The 14212-nt window shown below is 43.7% G+C and overlaps 2 protein-coding genes across 6 annotated transcripts in view; both read right to left on the bottom strand.

The window, feature by feature from the left end:
- The window catches only part of nudcd3 (NudC domain containing 3), a 48307-nt gene extending 47841 nt beyond the window's left edge, over positions 1-466 (bottom strand). The window contains exon 1 of the mRNA XM_043681393.1: positions 122-466. Within this exon, the coding sequence (XP_043537328.1) occupies positions 122-319 (198 nt within the window). The 5' untranslated portion in view covers positions 320-466. The remainder of the gene's footprint in view (positions 1-121) is intronic.
- A 5955-nt stretch (positions 467-6421) lies between these two features.
- polm (polymerase (DNA directed), mu) overlaps positions 6422-14212 on the bottom strand; it is a 267218-nt gene continuing 259427 nt past the window's right edge. For all 5 annotated transcript variants that reach the window (XM_043681377.1, XM_043681380.1, XM_043681378.1 and 2 more), the window contains 3 exons: positions 10795-11127; positions 8999-9082; positions 6422-7052 (listed from right to left, as the gene is read on the bottom strand). In XM_043681377.1, the coding sequence (XP_043537312.1) occupies positions 6966-7052; positions 8999-9082; positions 10795-11127 (504 nt within the window). In that variant the 3' untranslated portion in view covers positions 6422-6965. The remainder of the gene's footprint in view (positions 7053-8998; positions 9083-10794; positions 11128-14212) is intronic.

Raw genomic sequence — 14212 nt, 5'->3', positions numbered from 1 at the left:
GGGGCGTGGGGCGGGGGGCGAGCAGACTGGGTGTGAGTTGAGACAGGGTCAGCAGTTGGGAGCTGGAGTCCCGCTCTGAGCACACCGCCCCCCGCTGGGCTGGGCCGGGCCGAGCACTCACCCTCAGGGCCAGTTTCTCGGCCACCCCGGGTGGGAAGCCCAGCCTGTCCTCCCTCAGCGCCATCACTCGGAAGAAGTCGGTCTTCCTGTACAGGAAGCCGAAGAAAACTTCCAGAAAGTTCTCGATCTTTCCGACGTGCTGCAGGATGCCCAGCAGCGCCTGGTCGTACATCTCGGTGACCTCGGGAGGGCCGTCCATCGCCGCCGCTCCTTCTCCTTCTCCTTCGGGGAGAGCCGCCGCCACTGACCGCGATCCTTCGCCTTTCTTACTTTTGAGATTCCTCCCTCCGTCCCTTTTGTGTCTGTGTCTGTGTGAGTGTCTCTCTCTCACCCGCTCGCCCGAAACACTTCCGGCGGAACTGGTCCGTCGCCCACAATCGGCCCCCCACCCCCCCGGCGCCACGTGCCGCCTCTCTAAAGTTCCCCCCGCGCCGCCCCCGACCTCAGTCAGATCACAGCCACTTGCTGCAGGAAATCTCGGCAGCGACAAACAAACGAAGTTTTCTAACACTTACAATGCAGACCATCCAGTGACGCCCCGACCTTGAGGGAAGGAGCACAAGAGATTTAAAATTACTTGTTTTTTTTTTAAAAAAGAGGGACTGGAGACAAATAAACGCTGCAGTTGACGAGACAGCATCCATGGAGAGACAGAGCACAGTAATATTTTGGGTCCAGATAATTCTTCATAAGAACTCTGATGAAGAGTCATCTGGACTCGAAACATTAGGATGCCCTCTCTCCATGGACGCTGTGATCTCAGGCATTATTTGGAAGCACTAACTTTCCGACCGCTGCACCTTCATCAAGTGGTTGTGAAGCACAAGATTGCATGACACAGAATTTATAGCAAATGTTTACATGGGGTAGCTGAAATTATACGCTGAATATATTCAATATATAATTGCAGTTGCATCACTCTGTAAACTTTTGCTATAAATTCTGTGTCTCAGGATCTTATACTCCACAACCACCTGATAAAGGAGCAGTGTTCCAAAAGCCAGTACTTCCAAATAAACCTGTTGGGCTACAACCTCATGTTGTGTGATTTTTAACTTTGTCCACCCCTGTCCAACACCAGCACCTCCAAATCATTTCCAGCATTGTAGTGATTTGCTCCAAAGTGCAGGTGATGTCAAGGATGCATTGGATGATGAAGCAATTTCAATGGTTGCATTCAAAAGGGAATTAATTTTTATAATCAACCTCTTCATATATGTTTTAACATTCATCTGGAACAAGGGGATTTGAACCATGACCTCCTGCCTCAGAGGAGGGGCATAATAATGCTTCTTCTTCCTCAGGTCACGAAGGAAATTTGGCATGTCTATAAGGACCCTCACCCACTTTTACAGATGCACCATAGAAAGCGTTGTATCTGGATGCATCAAGGCTCAGAAAGGCAACTGCTCAGGAAGTTGTGAACACAGCCCAACAATCACACAAACCAACCTTCTTTCATCCATTGACTCCATATACATTTCTCATTGCCAGGGAAATCACCCAAAATCATCAAAGACTTCTCCGACCCCGGTTAAAATCTCTTCCAACCTTTTCTGGCAGGCAGAAGGTACAAAGGTTTGAACACATGTACCAGCAGATTCAAGAACAGCTTCTTCTCCACTATTATTAGAATTCTGAATGCACCTCTCAAATTTCAAATCTCACATTGATCTTGCTTTATGTGCATCCTCTTTGCAGCTATAACTCTGTTCAAACACCCTATGATCTTTGTATGTTATGATCTGTCTGTACAGCACACAAAACAAAACCTTTCACTGTACCTAGCTGTATGTGACAATAACAAACAAATCAAATCATAACCTTTGCATCAACCCAGCCCTGAAAAGGGAATGTGATGGTTTATCAAAGAAGAAATAAGGTGCGAGATTCAAGGGAGAACATAAAAGTATGAAACAAAGTATGTTGCTCATTGGCAGATACGAGGATAAAATAGGTTCCGGAAGTGGAAGTCTGCAAGATCTAAGAGGATTTTGACTTTTATTTTAGGTCTGTCGCGAAGGAACTTTGGTGATTTTCTGTATCTTAGATAGTACACTGTTGCCACTGAGCATGGGTGGTGCAGGGAGTGGATGCTTTTGGATGCCAAACAAGCAGCTGCTTTGTTCTGGTGTGAAACTTCTTGATTTGATTTATTGTTTGTTTTGATTTATTTACGGATCGAGATATAGTGAAAAGTATTGTTTTGCATGCCATCATCCCTCACATCAGTGCATCATGGTAACAGAACAAAATGCAAAATATTGCTTTGCAGCTACAGGGAAGGTGTCAAGAAAGATCAATGTTTAATATATGAGACATCCATTCAAGGTCTGATAACAGCACGAAAGAAACTGTTCTTGAATCTCTTGGTACATGTTTTCAGATTTTTGTATCTTCTGTCCAACAGCAGAGGGTGGAAGATAGTATAACCAGAGTGAAAGGGATTTTTGGTTAAGCTGGCTGCTGTCCCGAGACAATGGGAGGAAAGCTGGCTTTCATGATGAGAAAAGCCTGTGTTCACAACTCTCTCTAATTTCTTGCAGTCTTGGGCAGAGGCGTTACCATACCAAGCTGTGATGCATGGGGACAGGATGCGTTCTATGGAGCAACCATAAAATTGCTAACGGTCATTGTGGACCTGCTGAATTTCCTTCGCCTTCTCAGGAAGTACAGCTATTAGCGTGCTTTCCTGACTACACCTTTGACATGCATGAACTAGGTTAAAACATTGGTGATCTTTACTCCTAGACACCTGAAGCTCTCAACCACCTCCACCTCAGTACTATTGATACAGACATGGGTGTGTCCTCCAACTCCTTAGTTTTGCTGACGTTGAGAGAGATTGTTGTCTTTACACCATGCCACTAAGCTGTCCTGTACTCTGTTGCATCGTCGTTTGAGAACTAAGTCCCACGGTAGTGTTTATTTCTCCCCAGCACCCATGTCATGTGTGTCCAAGTGTCAGACACAGTGAAAAACAACAACTGTGTAAACCTTTATTTATATTCCACCACCAGGAAGAAAGGAAACACCTGAGTGGCCAGTGCCAAGCAGTGCCCTTCTCAGAGGGCAATGCTGCATACTCAGACAGTGAAGTGGAGAGGGGGATTAAATCAAAATCGAGTTGGAGGGGGAAATAATACACTCTACTCCCTGCGGTGCCCACCCTTCCCTGAAGATCTCGAGTGTGTTGGTGGACACCATGTGCTCCTTCTCCAGAGACACCCAGGCTCTGACATAACTGCAGAAGAGGGGCCAGCAACTTCTACCTTATAATGGAGGGAAGATTATTGAAGAAACAGGTGAAGGTGGTTAGACTTTAGACAAAACCCTGAGAAATTCCTGCAGAGATGTCCTGGAGCGGAGATGACTGACCTCCAACAACTACAACCATCCTCATAACTGACAGGTATCACTCCAACCCACAGAAACCTTGCCCCAATTTAGATTCCAGTTTTGTACATGCTGCTTGATGCTACACTCGGTCAAATGCAGCCTTGACGTCTCACCTCACATCTGGAATTCAGCTCTTTTGTCCAGGTTTGAACCAAGGCTGCAAGGGGGTCAAGCCTGAATGACCATGGTAGAACCCAAACTGAGCAGGCTTGATACCACTGTTAATGATATCTTCCATCAGTTCACTGATGATCAAGAGTAGTTTGATAGGGCAGCAATTGGCTGGGTTGGATTTGTCCTGGTTTTTGTATACAGGCCAGACCTAGGCAACTTTCCACATTGTCGAGCAGATGCTGGTGGGTTGTAACTATCGTGGAATAGCTTGGCCAGAGGAGCAGCCTGTTCTGGAGCTCAAATCTGCAGTATGCTTGCCAGAAAGTTGTCAGTGCCTATAGTCTTTACAGTATCCAGCATCTCTAACCATTTCTCAATGTTACATGGAGTGAATCAAATTGGCTTCAGACTGATATCTGTAATGCTGGGGACCATTGGAGAAGGCTGAGATGGATCATCCACGTGGATGCTTCCATTTAATCTTTTGCACTTGTGCTGGGCTCTTCCATCATTGGGGATGGAGATATTTGTGGAGCCTCCTCCTCCAGACTGGGTGTGGCAGGTGTGCAGAGTTGAGTCTGATCCATTGGTTGTGGAATCACTTAGCTCTGTATATCACTTGCTGCTTATGCTGTTTGGTGTGCAAGTGGTCCTGTTTGTGGCTGATTTGGTTGACACCTCATCTTCAGGTATGCTGTTTCTGACCTGCTCTCCTGTACTCTCCATTGAACTACAGTTGACCCCCTCTGGCTTGATGGTCCATGGGAACTGGGGGATGTACCAGGCCATAAGGTTGCAGATTGTGCTGGAGTAGAATTCTGCTGCTGTGAATAGCCCACAGTGCCTCATATGCCCACTTGAATTGCTCAATCTGTTTGAACTCTATCCATTGAGCACAGTGACAGTGCCACACGACACGATGAAGGGTATTCTCAATGCAAAGGCAGGACTTTGTCTCCATAAGGACTGCATGGTGATCACTGTTATGGATACTGTCAATAACAGATACATCTGCAGCAAGCAGATTGCTAAGCATGAGGTCAAGGATGTATTTCTCTCTTGTTGGTTCCCTCACCACCTGCGACCACAAGCGAGGAATGGGGGGGAGCGGTGGTGGTGGTGATAGAGGTGAGATGAATGAGTCACTGACAAAGTCAGTCTCTGTCTCTGAGCAAACGGTTAAGCATCCCTCAGGAAGATGGGGATATTGCTGAGTGGGGAGTGGTTTCTTCTGAAAGGGAAAGTGGTCTTGGGGGATCCAAACAAAGATAGTTTTCTTTTCTTTTAAAAATATACTTTATTCATAAAAACTCTTTATCTGCAGACATAATCACTAGAACAGTTCTGTTCTGTACTATCTTTACACACGGAAAATAAACATACCCAAGGCATTTCTCACTGACACAAGTTTATACTTGGACAGTTCCACTGCTTCTGCTCAGTTGTTATGTTTACAATCAGTCTGTCACCCCAGTCTGGTTGGCGACAATTAGTCAGCAATCCCACTGAAGTCCAGTTGTCTGTAACCCGCTGAACTGATTTTGGGTATCAGTCACCTGGGAACAGCTCAGTTCAGTGAACTTGACTGTCAATGCCCCATTCATTCGGTTATCTGTGGTTCATGTCTAACAGTATAACTGCCTTTCTTTTAACAGTCATGGTAGTTGGTATCATTAGCGAGGCCAGCCTTCATTGTCCATCTTGACATGCCTTGGACAAGATGATGGTGAGATGCCTTCTTCAAACACTGTCCATGGCTGCAGGTCCTCCCACAATGCTACATCAGAGTGACTTCTAACATTTGACCCTGTAGCATTGAAGGAGTTGTATGTCTGTATGCTGTGCGATTTGAAGGGAACCTTGCTGTTGATGCTCCCATACGTCTGTTAATCTGTCCTTCATGATAGTGCAGGTTGTGGGTTTGACAAGCAATATCACGTGGTGAATTGTGGCAGTCCATCTTGCAGACAGTGCTGTCACTATATATAGGTGGTGAAGGGAGTGAATGGTGAAGGTAGTTAATGCAATACTCAGCACGCAAGCTGCTTGGTCCTGGACATGGTCAAGCTTCTTTCAGTGTAGTTACAGCAAGTGCGGAGGATTCCACCACACTCCTGACTTGTACTGTGTCGATGGTGGACAGGTTTTTGGAGTCAGGAGATGAGTTACTCACTGCAGGATTCCTATTCTCTGACTTCCTCTTGGAGCCTTTTCAGAAGAGAGGATGGCTTGGTGGCATTATCGCTGGACTATTAATTGAGAGACGGCAAGTAACGTCCTGCACATCTGGGTTCAAATCCCACCAATTGTAGATGATGGAAATTGAATTCAATAAAAGTCTTGGATCCCAAGAAAATGTCACAAACTACTACATTTGATTAAACTAGTGTTCAAACATACATCATCTAAAATGATCCAGCCCAGAGGACATTATTCAATCCTCTGTGTCAATGGCAGCTCTTTGAATAGCCGTCCAATTAGTGCCAATCTGTGCTCTTTAACCACAGCCCTGTAAATATTTCCAGCAAGGCTTTATCCAATTCAGTTCCGAATGGACTCTGTTTCCAGTATCATTTTAGACAGAGGAGTGCAAATGAGAGAAAAAAGTCCTGTAATTGTATCATTACTGGATTGTTTAGGTACCATATGCCTATAAGACTGTACGTGTAAAAAATAACATGGGTAGAGCTTATTTCATGAGTTAAGGATATCCCAAACGTCTGTCCAGCCAATGAAGTACCTCAGGTACCATGACACCTGTAGGAAATGAAGTACAAAGATGACAAAGCAAGCTCAGATGTTGATTTTATTCAGCATTCTTGATTTCGGACAAAGATTGACAACGGCACCAGGAAAAGCTTGTCTTATTTTTCAAACTTGGAGATTTTTATCATACACCTGAACGGCAGATACATAAATTCTCATCTCAAAAAACAGCAGCTCTGACAGGTGTAACACCTCCCTGTGTTTCAGCTAAGATTCTGTGCTCAAGTCAGTGGAGTGGGATGTGGCTTGACAACCTCCTGACTCATAAAAACAGAGGTTCCCACTCAAAGAGAATTCATCAGTTGAACCAACAGCTAAGTATGTGAATGCATAACAGAAACATTTCACAGGCTGGTAAATTGATTAACACAGAACTTACCAATTCTACAATATATCAGACAGGAGATACGTGCTAGCCAAACAAAATCAAACACTGGTGAATGGCCAATTTTTTACGTGGTGTTAGATATCCAGTTATAAAAATGCAACATACATTTTGTGAGAAGGATCATTGAAGGTGTCCTCACTGTTTCTTCCCCATAGTCTGATGAGTTGAATTCAGCACATCATGCATTCCTTTCCTGAGGTGGTATGTAATCCAATCCTAAATGTGCAAAAATCTCTTCTTCTGTAGCAGCCATCAAAAACCTTTTCTGCAATTAGGAAGAAAAGAAAGGCTTGCATGTATATGGTTCATTTCACAACCTCAGGGTGTGCAAACCCTTCCCGTCCAATACAATTTTGCAAGTGCAGTCACTGGGATAATGTTGGCACTATGGAATCCTGCACAGCAAGTTTGCTCAAACAGAAGTCTGCTAGAACAGCTAATCTGTAATTCTGCAAAACTCACTGAGCAAATTATTATTAGATTCTACACTCTGAATAACTCCCCTGTTCTTTCAAATCGTGTCAATCTTTTAAGCCTACCCAAGACAGCAGACAGTTTGGTGGCTGAATGTCTCATTGGAAAGATATCACCTCATTGAATGTTGAGCAATATACAATTAGCAAAGCAGGCAGTAGGTGTTGATCTGGCCTTCACAACTGGTCATTTGCATGAACAATTCAATGCAAATTCCAGTCTACTCTGTGTGATGATTATCCAATACTGGGGAGAAACAGCCCTCCAATATTTGCTCCAGCGAGTTGGTCACTATCACCTGTGCCCCATGTTGTGGCTCATTTTTTGGAGGCACCATCATTTACATGATTGTCAGCTCTGTGAATGCAACACTCCCTCAGTGCAGCACAGCGTATCAGCCAGGATTATATGCCCAGATCTTTGAAATGCAACGTCCCTGTTAACTTCTGCCAAAGAGTCAGAAGTGCTACCAGCTGCTATCTGGCTGGCAATTCAAAAAAAATCATGTTCTTTTCAAAATTACAAATAAAAACCATGATATGACCGGCACACCAAATGTCACTTCAATTTTACTCCTCCACAATTTATGAAGGGGAATCTAATGTATTAGAAGTATCATGTGTTGGCAAATTATTGTAATTTACAAGAGTTTTTGAGAAATATTTCTTGTTAGGGTCTAAGGATCACCAACAATTAGTGCCCCAAACTGCACTTGACAAGATAGAACTCAGCTGCCTTCCTTAATTCTGGATCAGTGGTGCTGGAAGAGCACAGCAATTCAGGCAGCATCCGAAGACAGGCAAAATCGACGTTTCGGGCAAAAGCCCTTCATCAGGTTTATTATTCCTTGATCATGTCAGGAGGTATGACTGTGAAACTGACAGCATCACAAAGAACAAGAGGCTTAGACAGAATAGACACTGACACAGTTATCCTTAGCAATGTGGTCAATTACTGGAGGACATAAATTTAAAGTGATTGGTGGAAGGATTAGAGGGGATGTAAGCAATTACCTTTCCAACTAAAGGGTGTCCTGAATTTGCTGCCCATTTTGATGGCTAAGGTGGAAGACCCCACTTGATTTAAAAGAATCCTGAATATGCACCTGCAAAACTCTCGACTAGATTGCACAAATGGAGATTAGAACAGATCATTAAATCCCTCATGAAACCAGCATTGACACAATGGCTGAATGGTCTCTTTCCCAAACTTTACTTTGATGTTTAGATTAGATTCGATTTTTAGATTAGATTACTTACAGTGTGGAAACAGGCCCTTCGGCCCAACAAGTCCACACCGCCCCGCCGAAGCGCAACCCACCCAGACCCATTCCCCTACATTTAACCCTTCACCTAACACTACGGGCAATCTAGCATGGCCAATTCACCTGACCCGCACATCTTTGGACTGTGGGAGGAAACCGGAGCACCCGGAGGAAACCCACGCAGACACGGGGAGAACGTGCAAACTCCACACAAGTCAGTCGCCTGAGGCGGGAATTGAACCCGGATCTCTGGCGCTGTGAGGCAGCAGTGCTAACCACTGTGCCACCGTGCTGCCCACATGCTATGGAATGTTCTGATGTAACATTACTGAGAATCATAAAACACAGAAGGGGGCCATTCAGCCCAACAAATCTCTGCTGATTGAACAGTCATAGCATTTCAAGGACATCAATGGATTTGACTTGAAGATTTTCAAAAAGGTGCAGAGCGAAGGAATTCAATTTCTTCCCACCTGTTCATTATCAAACAAAGAATGGCTGCTCAAACTCATATGCTTGAAGTGCTTGGCGTATCTGCGTAGGTCTCGTTCAAACAACTACAGAATATAATAAAAATAAACAAAAAAAAAGTCATTCAAACAAAGTCAAAAGGAAGAAATTTCCTCTTTTGAAGTGATTTATTTTTTCTCTCATTTTTGGAATGTGAAAGTTTTATTTTCCTCTTCCCAACACCACCCCTCAAACTCTCACTGCTCTCTCCTGGGTTTCCCCCTGCCTTCCACCACTGTTCTCTCCCCGCATTGGTGCAAACCAACGTTCTCTGCTTCCAGATCTCAAGTCTTGAACTCATGTCAGTCTTCGGTTCCATAGGTTGTCAGGTGTAGATTAGAGTGGTGCTGGAAAAGCACAGCAGGTCAGGCAGCATCCGAGGAGCAGGAAAATCGACGTTACGGGCAAAAGTCCTTCATCAGGAATGAAAGCAGAGAGCTCCGCCCTGGAGGCTCCCTGCCTTCATTCCTGATGAAGGGCTTTTGCCCCAAGCGTCGATTATCGTACTCCTCAGATGCTACCTGACCTGCTGAGCTTTTCCAGCACCACTCTAATCTAGACTCTGGTTTCCAGCATCTGCAGTCCTCACTTTTGCCTTGCTCATAGGTTGCCAGGTGCCTTGCCAAACTCGACTCAAAGGCTAATTTACTGGGGGCTAATTGGAAACTGTAGGGAAAACCCACATGTTCATCTCAACACACCTTTTGCAGGAAATGGGCACAATATTCTTGGACAAACACAGGCAGTTTTGCCAGGGTGCTGAACCAACTGTAATGTCCTGTGGAGATCAGGCTTTCCAGGGTCAGCGACTTGCAGGCAACTCATTAAATCATTAGAGTGCACATTTACTCTACTTTCAACTGTATACATTTTCTTTTTACAACTGGCGAACTGCAATAGAATTTGCAACCACATGGAGTGGTTAAGTAGAAGTCAGCAGATTTTGTGATGAAGACAATAATATGTTGAAATTCAGGGTTGAGCCTCATGGGGGAGTGGACTTGATGGAAAGTGTATGAAGTTTGTGACAATGTCTGACCATCAGGTACACCTTTCCATTGGGACCAGGAGTTGTGTGGGGGGGGGGGGGGGAAATCCTTGCGTTTCTGTGTAGTTTCCTTTATGCCTCTAATTTTAATTGATCATACAACAGCCAAGTGCCTTGCACTTTCTCACAGTCTAACAGCAGACCAATACATTTCATAACCAATTTGTTACTTCTGTTTGCGAGCCGAAAGTAAAATATCACTTTGCTAGTGAGCAGTGTGAGGGGAATTGTGCAGGTGTATTGGGCGAAGCAGCACTTATTGAACATGTATCAGAAAGGTGTTAATGTTTCAATGAACAGGTACAGATAGTCCTGTTTGTTTAATGACTAACCAGAGCAAAAGGTAGCTATTTCACTGTCAATCTAAATTATGTCCATGAAATCATAGCCGGGCTTGAGCCCAAACTCTTGACAGTCAGAAGCATCTTTCCTCAGCTGATCAATAGCTTCAATATTAACAAACAAATTGTCTTCACATTCCACTTTTCAGATCATCAAGCTGAAAATGCCGGAAATGGAGACTATATGTGTCAATGTTTGTAAATAAAAGACTTTTCAATCATGAGCCTTAACATGAATTTATCCAAATGTTAGCCAGTCCTGGTCAATTTCTAAGTTGGTCAGCTGTAACATTTACATTTTCCACCTTTACAGTTTTGTTTTTTAAATACTGGACAATAATACAGTTTTGCTGTTCTTGATTATACTTACCCTAGAACCTGTCCATCCTAATAAGGCATAGGCATACTGGCTGAAGGGTGCAATGACCAGATCCACTCTGATAGCCTTCCAGTCTTTATCCTTCACTGCAGCACAACTTGCATGCTCATATGTTCCTGCTTGGCCACCAAGTCCCATCTCCTTTGCCTCATTCACAGCCAAAGAGTCATGATCACCTGACGTGTTCAGGTCAACAACATTTACCATATCCTTCTGCAGTTTGAAGATTAAATAACACTTTGCAAAATGATCAAATATCTCCGGCTCCTTGGTCTTCCACTTTTGGTCCCTGTTGTCTGTGATGTCATCATACAAGATCATACCCTAAAACATTTGGAAAATAACCATGTAAATAAATATCTACTCTTCACACAGAAATAATCTCAGCTCTTTGACTCAGGACTGCATGACCAAATTTCTTACAAGTTGATATATTCATGATGCAAGGAAGCACTCATTTACCAAGTACAATAACAAAATCTCTCCTCAACCTGCTTAAAAGGAACATTTTCTATGACCTAGTTTTAGCCACGATTGTAAACATTATAAAGTCTTGTCACTTTTACAACTAATTTTTAATCTCAAAGTAGTTTCAGGAAAGCAAATGAAAAATAATTGCCCAGCTTCTGCGACAGGAAGACTAGCGAAGCGATCAGCAGAGTTCTCATGGGAAAGTTTTGGGGCAGGATTCCACAGGAAGGGAAAGTGGCCCACAAGGCAGATAGAATGGAACTCACCTCTTGACAAACTGATCAAGTTGAAAAGCTCAAATGACAATTTCACATTCAGCCTCCTTATTCGATTGACTGTCCAACCCGCTTCCTTGGAACGGATCAGCAGGATATTCAGTTCATTTCAGTTTCACTTCCTGCTTCAATCAAAGCCTCAACAGGTGGATTTAAAATTAGGAAGCTTATTTTTAAAACTTCAACCCAACTTGGACTCATCCCTTCTCAGTTAAAACTCTCCAGTTTGCAATGATCCGTATGCTTGGAAAAGCCTCTTGTCGGGGTTTGTGTTCTTATCATCTATGACCTGAATGGGCTGGAGAATATTCTGCAAGGGGGTAAAGCGATTCCCTGATGATTGTATTGCAAGATTCCAAAAATTGCCAATGTGACCTGAGAAACAGCTGGAAAGCAAAGGTTGAATTGAAAGCTAAGTTGGCGCTTTCTCTGTGGCAATTCAGAAGGCATGGAGCTCATGCAAGATTCTCCCCAAGGGGAAGAGTTTTCAGTTTAATATTCTTCAAACAGATTTAGGATTTGAAGAATACAGCTCATTCAGTTTTCTTTTCTTTTCAATTCATTTACAGGATGTGGGCAAAGCTGGCAAGACCAGCATTTATTGTCCATCCCTCATTTCCCAGAAGCCAGTCAAACGTGTTGCTGTGGCTCTCGTGTCACAGGTTGGCCAGACTGGGTAAGGACTGCAGTTTCCTGCCCTGAAGGACGTGAATGAATCAGGTGAGTTCATCCAACAAATCAACATGACTAGACCAACAATTCCAGGTTGTTTTAATTCAATCTGTGACAATGCTGTCACTCTAAAAAAGTTATTGAGTTTATTTGGGGTTTTTTTCATGAGAGAGGTCATAAAGGCAGAGGTGCGGAAATGTCTCCCTTAACAATGGCAGGGAATGGCCAATTCTCCCATTTCAGGATTTTTCTCGTGAGGTTTAGTGGTAGCAGTCACAGAAGCTGCTGCAGTGCAAAAGGTTCCATGCTTCAGCAGATGATCCCTGCCGGACTTTTCTCTCCAAAATCTCTCATTCCTGTAAGAACCTGTGTTTGAATTTAGTTTTTGGCAAGTGGTGTGCTTATGGGATGTTACGGGAATTGGAACAGCTCCTTAGTTGAGTCGGTTAAGTTTTCCAATAGTCTAGTTATTCTAAATTCCGTTTTCTTTTGTTTATGCTTCAACTGTCGTGTTTAAATAAATCCTGTTTTGCTTCGAGCCCAGTGGTTTGACCAGCTACATCACACCTGGAATATTGACTTCACATCTGCCCTTAAAGTAAGAAAAAATTAGGGTCGAGGCTACCTTCTTCCAATATTTTGAGGGGGTCTGGCCTGGCCCATAACAATCCACCTCCATGGTGGGATTCGAACATGGGTTCTTAGAACACTACCTGGATCTCAAGAATAGTTGTCTCCTTCAAGGTGCGTTGCACATTTGGAAAGAACAGAGACTGAATAAAAGGAAGGCAATAGATTGTGCACCGGCCAAGACCCTTACTATTGTCGCTATTACCAGAGCTGACCAGGTTCTCTCAGGGGGTTGGGCAGCAGAGTGTCTGATCAGTCTATGCAGTCAGGACTAGCCGGTTTGAAGTGAAAGACGATTCATTGACACGTGCCTCGTTGCTGGTCACTGAGTTCAACGACTTCAAATGGAATTCAACTGCAGGCAACTGGCCCTCAATGGCCAAAACAGTTGAATGGAAATTCAGAGTTACTGCACCGTGGTGACCAAATTAAAACACCAAGGGCATGTGGTCCCACTTCTCTGCAGGATGCAAGGCAAGCATAAGCTCCATTAGTTGTTTTTTTCTGTTAGCTTCCTGGTGACTTCTTTCTTTTGACAGCCCCAAGTTTTGACAGGGATGGTTACAACATGTCTCAGTGAAGATTCTTAAATTCGATTGGCTGTGAGCCCCATCTTACTGAGCCAGCATAGACGATCTACAGAAGGTGTGCTCTCAGCATGTCTCTGCTTTAAAGAAATTTGGTCAGGTGAGCTCTGGAAGTTTGCTGAAGTAGGATTTCCTCTTAGCATTTTGGAATGAGAGAGAAATTATTGGTCAGCAAGGGGAGGAGTGTTCTATAAAAGAACCAACACTGTGTACACTAAGGTTTGAGCACATTGGCATTCCGGAGAGCACTTGAGGACAATGTAATGTGATACGTAGAATGGCAAATGTGAAGCTCAGCTCAAGCTCAAACAGGATGCCAGTGTATCACATTATGGTTCAGCTTGACAATAGGGTACAGAGGTGGATGGGACAGTGGGGCATGAACAGATGTCCTCAGGAGACACCAAAGATGATGGCCTGTGGTGATATTCTAGCTTCAGTTGTTTATTCTTCCCCAAGCTTTGAGTATCTCATTACTGGCCAGTGGAAAAGAGAAAGAGAGAAATTATTATCAACAATCCAGAGATACAGCCAATGATACTCATATCAATGTAAAACTCCAGTAATAAAGGAACTCTGTATCCAGAACAGCTCAGTACTATGGGAAGCAGAGACACAGAGTCAAGATAGAAATTTTGCTAAAAAGTGTGTGGTTTCACCCAACTTACCACAAATGATTTTCCCAATCTAAAACCTATTTCTATGACACAATGCCAACTGCTTCTAAAAAAAACTGAGCATCAGGAATCCAAGACAGAATTCTTAGAGTTCCTC

This window comes from Chiloscyllium plagiosum, chromosome 42, assembly GCF_004010195.1.
Source record: "Chiloscyllium plagiosum isolate BGI_BamShark_2017 chromosome 42, ASM401019v2, whole genome shotgun sequence".
NCBI classification, from domain to species: domain Eukaryota; kingdom Metazoa; phylum Chordata; class Chondrichthyes; order Orectolobiformes; family Hemiscylliidae; genus Chiloscyllium; species Chiloscyllium plagiosum.
This window is presented reverse-complemented; position numbering and strand designations above follow the sequence as displayed.